A 17,896-nucleotide genomic window follows, 5' to 3' on the forward strand; every position below is an offset into this window, starting at 1 on the left:
CTCTAACACTGCCATAAGACAAAAATTGATTTGGACATTATGGATTTATGCAGCTTTAATGTAATACAGCAACAACTGGGTGTCAACAAAAGAGAGCAATGACAAGCTTCTGCAGGATCATCTCAAGGGCATTACTTGCTTTGGTGAGTTTACCATGATCCACACACACCATGGCCTTCAGTCCTAGAAGTCTACAACCTGATCTTGCCCATGTCCTAGAGTCATCCAAATTCTGGAGGTGAAATCACAGTCATTACATCAAAATACTGAAAGATATAAAAAGAGAGGGATATTCATTTACAATGAGAAATGCAAGTATACAAGTCAAATACATGTGTTCAGAAGACATTTAGAAATTCTCTTCTAAGCATATGATAAGAGAAATGGATCATAAGATACTGATAATATAAAAATGCTCAGTACCTAACACATTTGGATGTAGGAAAAAAAGTCTTCTGCATCAACTAGACCAGACGTTTCTGCTACCCTAAGCACAATATTCTCCCAGGAGATGGCTGGGATGCATACATGCTTCAGTGGCTCTTGCTTTTCTGTAAATCCATCACCTAGGCCCTTGACTAACTCTTACATTCTTTAGAAAATTCATATTGAAACAACATAGCTAACAATCCTCTTGTTGCCAGGCTTTTACCATTCCTCAGTCTTCGCTCCGTCTCCAGATGAAAACACCAGTATCAATTTCTTCTTTACCACTGTCTAAGCCTTTAACTATGTGTATACATGCATAGTGGTTACAATAAAAATATTTTTACATTTGAAGCTTAAAATATACACGAGATCATGCATTTATATACTTCTTTACGGATTTTTAAGTTCTACATGGTTCTCTCTTTCTGTGATTCCATCTCCCTATCACTGTACAACTCAAGGCTAGACTCAAACTCATAATTGTCCTCCTGCCTCTGTTTCCTAAGTGCAGGGATTATTCTGGGTGTGTACCACCATGCCCAGCTCCCTTAAGGAAATTTCTCTATAAAAATCAGCTCGCCTCATTATTTCAGATGTCTCAAAATGCTATATTATAGACAGTATTATCTATTAAGTTATTCCTCTGCTGAGTGGCAAGTAAGTGTGATTGCAACTAAGTCAATTTATCCATATGTAGGATCACTTTCATAAACTCTACAAATGAAACACATGTCCAAATACATGCATGTAAAAACGTTAATACCGTTAAAATATTTCAAGTCTTTTGTTTATATATAGTATATAGGAGTGTACGCATGTATGTATATGCATGTGTATATGCACATGCATTCATGTGAGTGTACGTGCTTCATGGTGCGCACGTGGGTGTCAGAAGATAATCTCTGACTGATGGTTCTCACCTTCCACCTTGTCTGACACAGGGTCTTTTGTTGTTCACAGGTGCGGATGCCAGGCTAGCTGGCCCGCAAGCTTCCAAGGATTCTCCCGTTTCACCTCCCATCTTGCCGTAGGAGTGCTGAGATTACAGATGTGTGGTTCCACACCCATTTTTACCTGGTTTATGGGGATTCGAACTCGGGGCATCACACTCATGCAGCAAGCACTTTACCCACTGAGCCAACTCCCAAGAACTTTGACTACTACAAACGGAATGAACTAAGAGTGAATTTGCAGACTTGGGAATTCCCTCCTGTCTCCATTTCCCCAGTGCTGGGGTTATGGGTGTGTACCACCATGCCCAGCTCAATTAAATGAGCTTTCTTTATAAAAATGGACATACTTCAGTATTTAATTGATCTTATAAATATTACTTTATATGACAATGCAAATTTATTTAATGATTCCATTGCTAAATGGCATAGAATAGATCAGGAAAAGTTCCACAAAAGTTGATTTACAACAGAAATGAACGTCTCCTCTTTATATATTTGATATATATCCTCTCTATATATATCAACAGATATAATCACTGTTAAACTTCCAGAATACACAAAGTCATTCTTCATGGTTGACCATATACAATCTGATTTCTATGACCTTCCTATTCCTTGACCACTTGTTTAAGTCATGTTTTTGTACTAAAAGACAAGACCGTTGAATAGGTTATTAGAAATAGTTAACGAATTATCTATTATACATGTTTGTATGTGCATTAATGTAACTAGAGTGCATATCAACTCTCTCCAAGTTTGTTTATGATCTCTTTCTTTATATAATAGTTTGAAAGTTTTATAAAAACAATTTCAACATAGGTATAGTAGTAAAAGATAAAGTATAAAATACATAAAGACAATATTGGAAGCTGGGTGTGATGGTGCAGGTCTGCCTGTAATCTCATTATTTGGAAAGTAGAGACAGGATGATGAGGAGTTCAAAGCCAGCCTGGACTAAATGAGACCCTTGGTCTAAAACAAAACAAAACAAAGAAAGTTTAGCAATTTTTTTCCAATAAGCCCCCTTCCCAGTCTCTGCAAATTGACAGATATAGTCTAGAGTACATGCTGCACATTTTTTTATCATCATAAACAGATCTATTGACAAATGTGTAAGGCTTTCCATTTGCTATTAAAGTGAGTTTACATATTACACATTATTAAAAATATTTTCATTACTTTGTATCTCATATGTAGTACACATAGATTTCATATGATCCTTTGAATATGTGTATAATAGTATACCACAAGTTTCTATAATTTAATCAATAATTTTCCAAATAGATGATACTGAGTGTCTTTCCAATTGTTTTCATAAATATCTAAATAAATTTCAGCCTATTGCATCATGATGCAAACCAAATTCAAAACTCCCTAAGTATCTGCCTGGAAATGGATCCCAAACTCTGTTGATTCTTAATTCCCTTATACAAATGTCATTGCATTTCTATGTAAATGACATGCACGCTCACATTCTCATATATAAATATCACAGATTACTTATAATGCCTAAAACAACATGAATGATATGTAAATAGCTGTTATATTGTTTAAGTTGTCATATAAAAGAACAGTCTACAAGCAAATCAATCACAGATACACTGATACAATATAGGACAACCACAACAAAGGAATATGTGGTTCTGGGATTGAGGCTAATTGAATCCACAGACTCAGAGCCTTCAATAGAGAGCCAACTGTGTTCTCTTAAAATAGGTATAATTCATTGTCTACATGTTTTATAGACAGACCTCAGACAGAACTAGTAGCTTGTACTTTAAATTAATAAACCACAAAATAAACATATTTGATAGTTATGTATCAGCACAATTATGAGGTTATATAAACAATTTTTAAATAATTTACCTTTAGCTCTTTAAAAATTTAGTATTTCCCATTCGGAAACAAATTATAAGCAGGGTGTGCTGACACATGACCGGAATCCTAGCAGTTGGGAGTTAAATGTGGGAGGATCAGGAGTCTGAAGTCAGCCTGGATGCTGTAGTGAGTTCCAGGTATGCCTGGCTTCCACAGCAAGATGCTATTTAAAAGAAAGCAGACTTAAAATCCCATAAGAAGCCTGAGTGACAGTTACACTAATCTTCTGAATAGATTTCAATTCTCTCCCCAAATAGAATATTTTGCAATATGACACACTGGGTCTTGTATTTATGTTTTAGGAGGTTTTGTGGCACAGTGAAGCCAACCCAAGGATGCATACAAGCTAGGTATGTTTTCTATCAATGAACTATATGCTTAACCTATGATGCACTATTTTATGCACTAATATTTAAATATTCTACTTTGTTTTTCAAAAAGTCTATACACTTGCAAGTCAATAATGCCAAGAGAAACAACACAAAAAACAAGCAAAGAAAAAAAAAAAGGTTAAGAAACATATTGTGGCTGATACACTAGTGAAAAACATTTGTGTACACCAAATAAATGTCAAAGTACACAGGCAATATAGACAAATCAAAGTAATTTCTTCTTCAAGTAGAAAAAGTAACAATGTACACAAAAAATACCTAGGGTGAAAGAAATAGAAAAGAGTACGAGGTATGCTTTAATGTGCCTTTCAAAAGCAGGACAAGACCCACAAAAGCATGCAAAGATCACATTAAATGATTTTTCAGAAGGAACATGTGGCATGAAAAGGGGCCATTTCACTACTTTCTTGTCCAGATCCCCCTACTACTTCCTGCGCTCTTATCTCCTAAAGTTCACGTGGTGTCCTTGCAACTAGCAGAGACTAGGAGACACCCCACAGTCGGTGACAAACAGGAGTGACTCCTGTCTGTATGTTTGCTTTTGGTCTTATCAGATTGAACTTTTGCTCTTCTCCCAGTAAAGAATGCATAGAATGCTTCTTTCTCAAGTCAGTCCATAGAACAGTGTATGGAATGCACTGGGAAAGCAACTTTCAAATTTGTCCTGAAGCTCTGTGCATTCCCAGGATGGTCTACATGTTCAAAGAGGGACAAATGAAGACCAGGTGTTGGGCATACTGAAGAAAAGACCAGCATTGCCCTTGATGCACTCAGTGTTATAAAGAAAACGTCACCTATAAAGGCACTGCCCTATAGCTCTTACCTCAGGGAGCATAACAGCAAGTCCTTGGTATGCATAGAGAAAGGAGTGAATTCCATTTGTCCTCCAGAAGAAATAGTGTCTAAAAGGCTCAGGCAGCAATGATATTTGCCTTTTGCTAAATGCCATGGCATTAGGCATGACAGTGAACAAGGACAGCTAGGCTAAGCAGACTCAGACCAAACCAGATCTCTCATCATAAGTCAGAGGCACCACCCAGAAAGAATCCTCCATGCCAGCATGGTCCACAGTAGGCACTCTAGGCAACAGTTATGCAGACCAAGCAATAAGGCTTAGCCAATGACCTGTGATGGAAGCATGGAGGCCAGTGACACTGGCATCCTTTGTGAAGATCTGCAATGTATCCAATCCTGAGAGCTATGGGCAGGCTTGGACCAGGTGGTTCCTTTCCTCACAGGAACAAACGAGAGGTTATGGTGATGAGGCATTTGTGCTTGGCGGTTCCTGCCAAGTGAGAGCCTACCACCAAGTTTTCCTCTTCTTTCTCACAGTGCCTCCAAGCAGTGGAACCAAGGTGTCTTCCCTTTTCTTGTGATAAGCACAGGCAATGTGCCAGCCAGGAGACACATGCTGGCACTTACTCTTGGATTTCCACTGATGGGTTTGCCCAAGCTCTTTTGCTTGATTGGCTCCACCTAAACTTTCCTCTGGGTAGACATAGATAACAAATCACAGCTAAAACTGTATTTCCCTGTCTGACTATTGATGTGGCCCTGGAACCTTTCCAACCTTTTCTAAAAGGCCAAGAAAGTACTTTACTGAGCAAATGTCTAAGAAACTAGGGACTAGTGGGCTAGAGGGCTTGTAGGAATCCTGCTCAAGAAGCAGGTTGACTTTCTTCTCCCTCTGGCCCTCTATTTCCCTTGGCTCCTGCTCTTACAAGAACAAAAATTTTAAAGTTAATACACACACAGTGCATATACACACAGTTCACACATATCTCTCTCTTTCTCTCTCTCTCTCTCTCATGCATGCATGCGCGCGACAGACACGCATGCGCGCGCGCGCACACACACACACACACACACACACACACACACACACACAGTGACCACATTAAGAAGATTCAAGTCTTAGTCCTGCTCTCTACAGCATAGGCTGCTGGACCCAGGACTACATTGACCATAATTTTGTTGTAGGATTACTTTCTAATAGGCCTGTAAATTCAGCTGGAGGATATACCACCATGGGCTGAGCCAACCAGCCAGGAAAGACATCTGGATGGTAGAAGAAAGGAATATCATCTGTGAGTGAGCACCAGCAAAGGTTACCAATTACCCCAAAGGCCCATGATCACTTTTTAGAGCATTTGCTCTGTCCTGTACTGTCCTCTGAGCAACTGAGAGTTCTGCATCATAGAAAAGGCAGAGGAGGGTAAGTATGGGACAGAAGAGACAAGAATGGAATATGGAAGAGGGGGAAGACTTGGTAACTCCTGCCAAGTGAATGTTTCCTGGATCCAGTCCTTCTTAATGGGCAGTAACTCACACATGTAGTGAAAGAGGCAATACAAACTCCTTCGTGGTAAGGGTCATACTGCCAAAAGGCCTCTTGGCCATGTGATGCCGGTTAATAAGAACAAGGGTATTGATACAGTCATAGGCTTGGAAGACCTACAGATGGCAGAAGATAAGACTAAATTCTGCCTTTCTTATGTCATCATCACACTTTATGGGATGGAGATGGCTATGTCCAAGTCCAGCTCTGAATTTCAGTGTACTTAAACAAACAGAACCCAGTATCATCTGCTTTTCCCCTAGGTCCCTGAGCTATCTAGTCTCTGGTTCTTGGTTACCTAAGCAGTACTGGGTAAGGGTTCCATCTCATGGAGTGGGTCTTCAGACAAACCAGACATTGGCTGGTTACTCCCACAAGCTTTGTGCCATGATTGCACTACTGTATCTTGAAGCCAAAATTGACTGTAGATCAAAGGTTTGGGGGTGGGGTTGCTGTATACATTTCTCCTTTGGTAGCCTGCAGAGTACCTTTCCATACAAAAGATACTAGAACACAGGGCTGAAGGTTCTATGTAGGCACCAGCCAGACCTCTCTATGTTCAATGAGTTGTATAGGTTTTTGTCTCCAGGAATGGGGCCTTGCTGTCAGTTTGTGGAGAGCAACTTGCTACTTTGGCAACAACCTGTGTTGTTTAGGAATTTCCACAGGACTCTTCCTACTGGTCTTTATAAAGGTGATAAAATAACTCCCAGTGATGCTGTCTTATACTCATAGATCAGAGAACCTGCTCAACCATCATCAGAGAAGCTTCCTCCTGCAGCACATGGGAACACAGAGACCCACAGCCAGACAATATACAGAGAGAGACCTTGAAACATACAGCTCTAAATGGTATGTCTCCATCAAACCCCACCTCCTCAGAGTTCAGGGAACTCTGAAGAAGAGATAGCGCAACGCACACCAGGAGAACAGGGCCCTCTGAATCAACAGGAGCAAAGCTCATATGAACTCACAGGGGCCTGCACAGGACTACACCAGATCCTCTGCTTTTATATATTATGGCTTTAGTGTTTTTAATGTTTTTATGGGATTCCTGAGTATGTGAACTAGTAGGATCTCTGATTCTTTTTGCCTTATCCTGGGTCCTTTTCCTTCTGTTGGTTTGTTTTGTCCAACTTCGATATGAAAGCTTCTGTTTTATCTTAACTGTATTTTATGTTTTGTTGTTACCTCTTAGAAGACTGTTCTTTTATAATCAGAAATAGAAAGTGAGTGGGTCCAGGAAGTAGAGGAGGAACTGAGCGAGACAGATGAAGGGGAGACTATAATCAGGATATACTGTATGCCAAAAGAATCTCTTTTCTATAAAGGAGGAGTGGTAAGGACAGCAAAGTTCTTTGTTCATGCTACTGGTTTTCCCAATCAATGAGGTGAAATTTAGTGATACTGAGATTTCAGACTGGGTCTACCATTTTGATACCTGACCTGTGTAAGCAAATAAATACTGGGATCCAAAATAAAGATAATTACAAAGATGGAACAAATATTGGCTTCTTCAAGCTGAAGTTGGGAAATTGGGGTATATATGTGAATATAGCACTCTCCTTAAAGGTTTGCTTTGTTGTTGTTGTATGCTGTTTTTATGTTTTGTTTTGGAGGGGGGCTTTGGGTATTTTTGATTTTGTTTTTGTTTTTTGGGTTTTTTTTTTTTTTTTTTGAAACAGGATCTTACTATGCAGCCCTGGCTAGCCTGGACCTCACTATATAGACCAGTTTGGTCTTGAACTCACAGAAGCCCACCTCCCAATTATTGGGATTAAAGGAGTGTGCCACCAAACTTGGCTCTCCTTAAAAGTTTTTAATGATTTTCTATTTCTCATTGATTTATCTGGAAACTATTTAGCAAAGAACACAAGCCTTCATATTCATGTTTCAGAGTACCTACATCCCAGGAAGTCACATGACTTGCAGATTTGGCTCCTCTTATCCGCACCCTGTAAAAGAACAGGGTGCCTTGAACGCTATACTTTTGGCCACTTCAGTCTCAATGCTTAAAGTATTCTCCATTTTTTTGGAGGGGGGGAATGGTTCAAATGAGAAATAAAACCTGTAGTTGAATACTTGGTCCCCAGTTGGTTGGTACTGTTAGGAAATATTTTGGGCATGGTGGTGCACATCTGTAATCATAGCAATTTGGGGAGTTGGGGCAGGACTGGTGCTTGAGAGTTCAGGGCCAGCCTCCTAAATATCAGGAAGTATTATGGAGTCTTTTTGAGGTAAAGTCTTTCTGAAAGCAACTAACTAGGGGGTGAATGTTGAAGGTTATTAATACTCTTGTCCCACTTCCTTCTAGCTTGTTCTGCTTCCTCCCTGCCTGGATAAAATGTCATCAGCCAGCCTCCTGCTCCACCGGCCTGCTGACATGCCTTCCCCACCATTATGGATCCTATCCCTTTGGAACCTTAAACCAAAATAAACCCTTTCTTTCTTACCCTGCTTTCGGTCATGGTATTTTATCACTGAAACAAAAAAACTAATGCATCACTTTATTATTTCCCACCTGAATATTAAGACTACTTGTTAAGACCCAGCATAGACATTGATCCTCAGAAAAGAATCCTGGTACTTCTAATCTAGGCCTCTTACATTCTTGTACAGCCAATCCCTACAGAAGTTACCAAACCAGTTTATGGCATCTTATTTTTTGTAGTATTGGCCCCTGGTAATATAACACATGTTCACTTTAATATATGTCTTTAAAACTATTTATGTTAGTTGAATGAAAGAATGATTAAACATTGGGTTATAGTTAGGTGCTATAATGGAATGTGTAGACATTTATAGAGGAATACACAGTACTGGGTCTTAGCTGCTATAATGGAATTTGTAGAAATGTATAGAGGAATATACAGTATTGGGTCTTAGCTGCTATAATGGAATTTGTAGAAATGTATAGAGGAATATACAGTATTGGGTCTTAGCTGCTGTAATGGAATGTGTGGAAAGAAGAAGAGCTACATAAAAGGAGTTCACACCATAACTCCCAGAACTGGTGACTATCAATTTACAAGGCAAAAGAACTCTGCAGAAGTAATTCTGTTATGGATTTCAAGACAGAAGAATTTCCACTGGATTAACTAGCTCTGACCAGATGAATAGTTAAACACTGAAGTTCTTTCCTTCTCTGAGTCAGTCAGAGGATGGAAGAGAGTAGGAAATGGAGAAATTTTAAGTGTGAGAAGAATTCAACCTGCAGTTGGCTTTGGAGACAGTGAAAGAGGATCATAAACAAAGGGATGCTAAGTTCTGGGAAAACCCACAGCAGACATCCACCATGAAAACGGGGATCTTACTCTTCTTACTCTTACGTTTGTGAGAAACTCAATTGTGCCAACAACTTAAGAAGCCTCTGGAAAAGAACGTAGCTGGCCAGCACTTTGATTAATCAGATAAAGCTTACAGACTTCTGATCTACAGCAGTATAGTGTAATGAAGTTATTTAATTAAAAAATGCAAGAGAATACATTATATAGCCAAAAAGGAGTGGGCAGGGCATGGAGGCACATGCCTTTAATCTCAGAACTCAGGAGGCAGAGGCAAGTAGATAGGTGAGTTTCCCACCAGCCCTGTGGACAAGGGGAGTTCCAAGCCAGTTATGGCTATGTAGTAAGAAACTGATACATTAACACACTTGCAAGCCAAATACCCATACACACAAAGTGAAAAAAATGAAAAAAAATTGGTTTAGCCCCCAAAAAAGTGAAAAAAACATAAAAAGACCAACCCCCTTGAAAATTAGGTTAAAGAGATTGTGCATGGGACTGCTTTAAAAAAAAAAAAAAAACAGACAAAACAAAAAAAAAAAAAAAAAAAAAAAAAAACAAAAAAAACCAAAAAAACAATGCCAGACAACCAGCCAATCTAAACATACAATTTGAAGCAGGAAAACATGAAGGCAGAATAAATATGATAACCCCTTTTAATGCTGATTGCTTCTGCAAAGAGGCAAGCAAGAGGAAGAATAGGGTATTAAATATAAGCTTTAATTCTATGTGTGTCCCAAAGGCTAAAACTACATATAAAAGAATAAGAAAAAAGTGCCGCCCTAGCTATCCGTGAAACTTCCAAAAGCATCAAGTTCCTTGTGATAAAACTGCCATCAGGTACATCTTTGTATGATGTGATAGGAAAGGCAGCATCAACTATGTTCTCCTCTGGCTAAAACTGCCTATGTTGTGCATGGTAAAATGAACCAATCAGACAAGTCCAGATTGTGGACAACTATCTGGACACAAGAATATCCGTGTCATGAAAAATTAAAATCATAATACAGACATGTTATGTTAGAGTTTAGAGGACCAAAGATTTATGGTAAGTAAATGTAACACATGATGATATAAACACAGTCAACACAGGGCATTGTTAGGAAAATTTGATGTGTAAAATATTTTATATAGCAATACTGCAATAATACCAATGCCCTTGTTCTTCAGATATTTGAAGACTTATTTAAGGATGAAATATGGCTAGGTCTGAAAGTTACTTCTAAATGGCTTAGCAAAAGTGTGTATGTATGTATGAATGTATGCATGTATGTATGATTTTTGTATATGCGTATATTATATATTCAGTAAATAGAGACTCTATAGGTGAACTACAAACAACAGATTGTATATGAAAGATTTTAAACATAAAAAAAGAAAAACAATATTTAGACAGTTTATCCTTACTGTTAAATACAAATCTTATTGGTAAATTCAGAAATAAATCACTGCATTCACATTTTTGGCAGAAAGTTTTCTAAAAAGTATAACAAACAAAGTAGGGTGTAGGTAAGATGGGCAAGACGGCTCAGGAGGTAAAGGCTCTAGCCATCAAACTTCAAAAAAGGTGAGTTTGATTCTCAGGACCCACCAGGTAGAAGGAGAAAACATGTTTCTTAACATTGTCCACCACCAGTCACCACAAATAAACCATAGTACACATGCCCATACACATATGCACGTATCCCAATCATACACACGTACACAAAGAATAAACAAATAAAATGGCATCTAAAATATTGAATGGGGTCAGGCATGGTGGTACACAACTTTACTTTCAGCACTCAGGAGGCATAGGTAGGTGGATCTCTGTGAGTCGGAGGTCAGCCTGGTCCATAGAGTGAGTTTCAGGACAGCCAGGGCTACATAGAGAGACCCTGTCTCAATAAAAAAGTGACTATATTAAAAAACTAAAAAAGAAATTCCATCTCCACAAATGTGGACCTGCTGTACCTGTATTACTAGCAAATAAAATAGGTATTAAGAAAAGATTTCAAGATCACAAATGATAAAAAGGTATATCCTATACTTTACTGTTGATATAAAAGATTTATAAAACAAGGTAACACATTTAACAGATATTTCTAGACCCTTATATAGAACAGTTGGAATATACAAACCCTTTACAAACACACAAGACACAGTAGTGATTATGTTCCCTTAAGACATAAGGCAAATTTCAACAAATATAAAACAATGTTTGTACTGACATTAAATGTGAAATAACAAAAGATTGAAAAAAATCCATAGATCCACACCTCATTTTGTAAATATGGTCTCCCAGTGGCACAGTCAAATAGAGAAATGGTCAATGGGGTAGAAAATATAAGATGAGCCTGAAAGCAAGGAAGAAAAGAAATGTTAAAATAAGTCTAAATATCTGTCAAAGAATGGTGAACATGACAAAGGATAGAGAAGACAAACTGAATGAAATAATGATGATAGCAAAAGGCTATTAATGAAATACTACAAAAACTTAGATGTCTAAATATAAGAAATGGAGGAAAACGTTCTCTTCAACTAGAATATAAACTAGTGAATTCAATAAAAAAAGACGGAGCTTGAAGCATTCTTTTGTAGTCACGGTAAAAAACATTTAATCAAGATTAATGAACAGATGCAAAAATACTAGAAGATAGTGTGACAATAACCAGAAAAGTTACAGTCTCCAAATGATCATGGCAAAATGACTGACTGCAAAAAGAAAACGGTGGGTTAATCTAACAAAACCCCAACCACTTAGCCAGGAAATCAATGTTGACATGACATGTATATCATGAGCAAGCTCTGAATATGATTCCGAGAGAAACCTTTAATGTGACTTCTGTGGTCTCCCTGCCAACATACATCATCAAAATATCAAAATGGGGAAATGATACACACCTCTAAATTGAGGGGCCCCCTGAAAAATATTTGTCTTTTTATTTTGAAAAACTGTCAATGTCAACAAAGGCAAAGAAGATTGAAGAAATTGAAGAAACTTTCTGATCAAGGACTGGAAAAGTCAAACAAAGCTTAAGTGTAATAGGTCATCCTGGATTGCAACTTCAACCAAGAAAACAGGTAATGCATGAAAAAGTATTTAGTCCAAGTGAACACAGTAAAGAAGTAACCAAAGCAGAAATACAACTCCAAATTTCTTTTAGGTGGCAAAATGAAAGAGAATGGGAGAACATGTGTGGCAAGACATTAGTTGATAAATGTGAGTAAAGGGGAAAGGAAGTGTTCTATGCTATCCTCATAGTTTAACCGAGGACTTCCACTAATCAAGAAACATTCTCACCATGATTTTTTTCATTCAAGGAAAGAAAAAAAGCTTTCAGTTTTTAGACAAGCTGTTGTTATGTAGCCCAGGCTGGCCCGACTCACTGTGTAATTTAGACAGTCTCAAAAGCTTAGAAATTTACCTGTGTCTGCCTCCTGGATACTGGAAATGAAAGGTATGTACCACCCTACCTGGCAAGGAAAGTATCTATTACCAATCTCTATTGAGATGCACAGAAACGATATACAGTTCTTTCTTTGTTGCAAAAAGGACTAAAACGCTGGGCAGTAGTGGTGCACACCTTTGTTCCCAGTGCTCAGGAGGCAGAGGCACTCTGAGTCCAAGGCTAGCCTGGTCTATAGAGCAAGTTCTAGGACAGCCAGGGCTACACGGAGAAAACCAAAATAAAATAATAAGAAAAACAACTAAAAAATACTTTAAAGTAGAGAAAAATAAAACAATTATAATTTGGTTAATAATTTTATGTTTAAAAGAATACATAAATAACTGTAAACTTAAACAAAAGACTAAATGGCATAGGCTGGAGATAGAGAGATGATTCAGTGGTTAAGAGTGCTTGTTGCTCTTGCAGATAATGGGGTACAGTTCCCAGCATCCACATGACAACTCACAGCTATCTGTAACTTCAGTTCCAGGGAATCTGATGCTCTCTTCTGATAACCATAGGTACCAGGCATACGCATGGTACATACATACATGCAGACAAAACACCCATACATATGAAATGCCCAAGTTTAAAAAAAAACCATTAGACACATTATAAAACCGTAATTGTTGAAATATAGTAACAAAATAATACATACAAACCTGTGAAATTCTTACCAACTGTAGACAATAATTTGTAGTTTTAAGTTTTCATTTTACAAAAGAAATATTAATCAACTAGTGGCCAACTCACTAAATTAGAAAAAGAACAAACAAGAGGAAACGTGAAGAAAAATAAATAAGGATAAAATGACTAAGAGAGAAATCAGGGCTGGAGAGATGGCTCAGTAAGTAAACTGCTTGTTATGCAAGTCCATAGACCTAATTCTATCTCTAGCACCTAAATAAAAGCCGGACATGGTCTCCAGGCGTCTCGTCACAGTGCTGAGGAAGGTTGATCTCTTGGGCTGACTGACCAGGCAGCCCACCTAACCAGGTCCCAGTGACACTTCTTGTCTCAAAACAAAGTAGCATCAACAACAAAAACTCAGCCAAACAAAAGACAAAAAGTGCATGAGTCCTAAAGACCAATATTTGCCTCCCCACCCCCAAAGAATGTGGAAGCCTTTTTGGAAATCAAAATAAGGAAATTCATTAAAAATTATTGTAATTTATCATCACATTGTCATAGGAATGAAGAAAATATACTTATGCAAGCAGATACAGACAAATTATTTTGTGAAAACAAAACAAAAACTCCATAAGCAATAAATCCTCTCAGCAAACTAGGAATACAAAGTAATTTCTAGCCAGGCCGTGGCTAAGCAGGGGCAGTCGATGTCTGAGTTCAAGGCTAGCCTGTTCTATAGAGTGAGTTCCAGGACAGCCTGGGCTACATCGAGAAACCCTGTCTTGAAAAAAAATGAAAACCAAGTGGTTTATTTAGACAAACTAAAAACCATGTGTTAGAAAAAAAAGGCAGAGCCATTACAATTACAAAAACAGCTTATTACTAGAAAAATATAATTCAGAAAGGACACTTGTTATAAAATTGGCATAAAAGTACCTACCCATCATTTCCCCCTTTACTAGCAACAATCAGAAAATGGGGTTTAAAAAGACTCACTTTTCAGTAAGAACAGAAACTATAATCGGTCAGCAGTACATTTACTAAACTGCTATGCATAAGGTTTCATACAGTGCAGAAAATGCTTCTGTTTCTCATTACTGCTAGCTTTTTGGGGTTTGTCTGATTATTTTGAACATCCCATTATCAGCTCCTTTTTCCTCCTTTACGTTCATTTTTATTAAAAAAAAAAAAAAAACAGAGGTTACCTTTAGCATCACAACCTCCAGGTGCAGGACACCAGCAAAAGCAGGGTAGCATTGGAAAAGATCTTCGTGGTCTTCAATGGGTGAACTATTTTACAAACGCACCAAGGAAATGGAGCCATACTGCAATCCCTCTCAGACTGAAAAACAGGACAAGAAGGTGAAGTCCTTTCTTCTGTCACTTGTAGTCTGTCTCCTTTGCCCTGGCCTTTTCAGTTCCTTATGTACCTTTCAGCTCCCAATTCAAAGGTGCGTTCCTATTAAATAACTGGGTACACAGAATTAGGGAGTATGTTCTGCACAGCAGCTGACAGCATCAATTCTGGAACCAAGCAGGTTCTTTTTAAATCAAATCTCAACATAGCCCCTTAAGTATCTCACAACTTGTGGGAACTTATAAGCCTACACAGACATCCTTTAGTGGAGTTGCAATTAAAGGCAAGCATGAGAGATCCTTTAGAAAAAGATGGCACACACACACACACACACACACACACACACACACACACACAAAACAAGTATCCGCCATTACAATTGTGTATGATTTAAATCACAGAGGAGAAATTACTTAGCTCCTCAACACTTCTTGTCCTGAATAGCCCCCTTTGTTTTCTAGGTGAGCATTTCTTTCCCTATGGCCTGTTAAATTACCCTTTGAATAGAGGTAAAAATGAGGGAAGGACAGGCCTATTGGAATGACAATCTACCGCTTTCAGGTGAAATCGGACTCCATTTTTTTTTTTTTTTTTTTTTTTTTTTTTTTTTTTTTTTTTTATGCTTTAGCAACAAACCAGATACCCAGAATGTTCACAATTGCCAATGTTATTCTTCGGCTAGCTCAGATATCTACTTCACTCTCTCTATGCTTTGGTCATCTATCCTCCCCACCTCCCTAATGCAAGACCTAACCACAGCATGGACTCCATACAGATTAACTGTATGAGATGAAGGAGGAATTTTAAGCCTTGAGCCAAACTTGTTTATTTTTTTTTAACATAAGCCTCAATCAAATAAGCTATTAGTTTCATGAGAATAAGAATTAGAGTCTAAAACCACAAACAGTACTTATTTGGAAATCTCCTATGTCACTCGTTCATCAAGAACAAACTGCGTACTCCTTAGCAAAACAGTCAAGGCCTACAAGCCCTGCATAAATCTTCTCTCGCAAGACTTAGAATTACAGCCACGCTGCCCCAGAACAATCTTGCCGTCTGGTTTTCATTCTGGGAAAACTAAGCCTAAAAAGCATCCCACCCTGTATGGTAGATGTTACACTTTAAAGCCCACCCAAAATTCCCCCTTCCTGTTTGATGGCTCTTGACCAGCAGGCATTCTTGCTCCATCAAGAGCCTTCTCCACCCTCCACGATCCCTGAATACCTTGAACAAGCACATTTTTATGGTACTTGGCTTTGATCATCATATTATAACTTGCTTTCACTTACTAAATTTCATCTTACACAGGAAAAACAAAAGTAGTTCCCAAAGCTCACTTTACAATTTCCTCTGAGCAGAGGCATTAGGCCTTGAGTCCATCCTTACTCTAGGTCTTGAGCTAAGCATTTTAAAATGGAAACAATTCCAATATGCAGGAAAATTTGCAGAGTATAGTAAATTCCCACCCAGTTTTAATTTCTCAACCAGTGAACATTTTGTTAGTATCTCTCTACACCTTGGCCTGTCATGAAAATCACAACACTGCAGGTTTTTTTTTTTTTAAAAAAAATACAATTAACTCGTGTAAAATATCTTAATTACTCAATGCAATCAAATACGCATTTCATTCAAGCATACTTAAAGGAAAGAAAAGAGAAGAAAGGCTTTTCAAAGCCTGTAACTTGTCTGTCTTCTTTTTGAATTTGTGGAAAGAACAGGAAAACGGGGAAGAGCTGGGGAAAACATAACGAAGTTTCAGAGAGCCTGGATGTCCCAAATGAGAAAGAAAGACTCTGACCTGATTTCGGCTGAGAAAACAATCACTACTTCTCCGGAGGAGGAGGGTGCGACTTGAGTCCAGCAGATGCAGGAGGAGGCGCCGAGGGGAGAGTGGTACTACCCCCACTGGGAGTCCCTTCAGGATAATCCCACCTTGGAGCCAGGACACAGCGCTTTTTTGGAGGCTTGGGTTCCCGCGTATTTCCTGGTGGGAGCGTGGATCTCCCGGAGGAGGCACAAGGTTGGTCCCCCATAGGTAAGACAGGACCAGAGCTTTACTTTTCTCTGGTGGGCCCTGGCAAGGCCGAGATCTGAGATGGCGGATCCCCTCCAGGCACAGGGCTGGCTTCCTCCTGGTTTCGCTGTTACCGTATTTCCTGTATCCTGAGACGTATATCCCTTCTCCGCCTCCTCAGCGCTCCGCTCCCCAGCCCATTTTAACCTTTCTGCGAGAATGGAATCCAAGGGGGGGGGGAGTGCACATTTAATAAACTGCTTTTCTCCAGTACATCTCTCCCACCGTTTAATTAGCTGTATGGAGAGTTTTGTGCAATTTCATTTTAAAAATACTAATTTGCCTGTAACTTGCCAACTGGACACGAGTGAATGAATGGGTGTGTGGGATGGCCGCAGGGGTGCTGTAACGGAAGAAATGAAGCGTTTTACACTGCAGTCAGCTACGCACATCACAGAGCTATGAAAAGGGTATAACTGTCTAACAGGCTGTGTACAAATACGCTGACTTATTGATTACAGTATTAAATTGAAAGCCGATTGTAGAAAAATGGATGCATAATACATTCGTCATGTGTCATACAAACAAGACCTCTGTTTATTTCATATTTTAAAATTGTTGTCATCTTTAAAAACTCACTGTATGTTTTTCCTCATCCCAACAGCCCTGAAGATCTCTTTGAAAACAGACAACTGGTGGTACCCCATGTTTACTTGGCAAGATTTTCTTTCTTTTTTAGGTTTATGGTAAACAATGACTCATGTTACTGTTGTGGTATGTTATATTCTATGTTATATGGTAAGGAACCAGAAACTGTTAACAGAAGGTCCACACTACAGAGAAATGGCTTCTGAATTTCTTTGAGGGGCATCACTCAATAACCTTAATGTCTATGCCTGCTCACAAATGAAACCATGATTTTCCACTACCACACTCACTGTTTTCTAATGGAGAAACATCAATCCATAATGTCACAAGAACTCTTTTCATATGCAGCACCACTTTCAAGCTCTGTTGTAGTTCATTAGTTGAATTATTGGAATTTGGGTTTCCTCCTATGATAATTTATGTGCAAAATGATAGATTAAGGACCCAGAACAGCCTCTTACATAACTAAGGTTCCAAGAGATATTTGGTAAAAGTCAATGAATGGCCTTATGGTTTTTTTTTTTATTATTATTAAAAAAAAT

The 17,896-nt window shown here is 38.5% G+C and overlaps 2 protein-coding genes across 2 annotated transcripts; both read right to left on the minus strand.

Moving 5' to 3' along the window:
- Positions 1–81: 81 nt before the first annotated feature.
- Positions 82–14,674, minus strand: LOC308415631 (uncharacterized protein). The gene is made up of 3 exons (XM_080910679.1): positions 14,541–14,674; positions 11,533–11,610; positions 82–266 (listed from the first exon to the last, which is right to left on the minus strand). The coding sequence occupies exons 1-3, from the start codon at positions 14,547–14,549 to the stop codon at positions 222–224; spliced, it is 132 nt and encodes a 43-aa protein (XP_080766805.1). The 5' UTR covers positions 14,550–14,674; the 3' UTR covers positions 82–221.
- Positions 171–16,804, minus strand: NBDY (negative regulator of P-body association). The gene is made up of 3 exons (XM_080910678.1): positions 16,491–16,804; positions 14,541–14,677; positions 171–266 (listed from the first exon to the last, which is right to left on the minus strand). The coding sequence occupies exon 1, from the start codon at positions 16,723–16,725 to the stop codon at positions 16,516–16,518; it is 210 nt and encodes a 69-aa protein (XP_080766804.1). The 5' UTR covers positions 16,726–16,804; the 3' UTR covers positions 171–266; positions 14,541–14,677; positions 16,491–16,515.
- Positions 16,805–17,896: the final 1,092 nt, after the last annotated feature.

Source organism: Micromys minutus (assembly GCF_963924665.1).
Source record: "Micromys minutus genome assembly, chromosome: X".
NCBI lineage: Eukaryota > Metazoa > Chordata > Mammalia > Rodentia > Muridae > Micromys > Micromys minutus.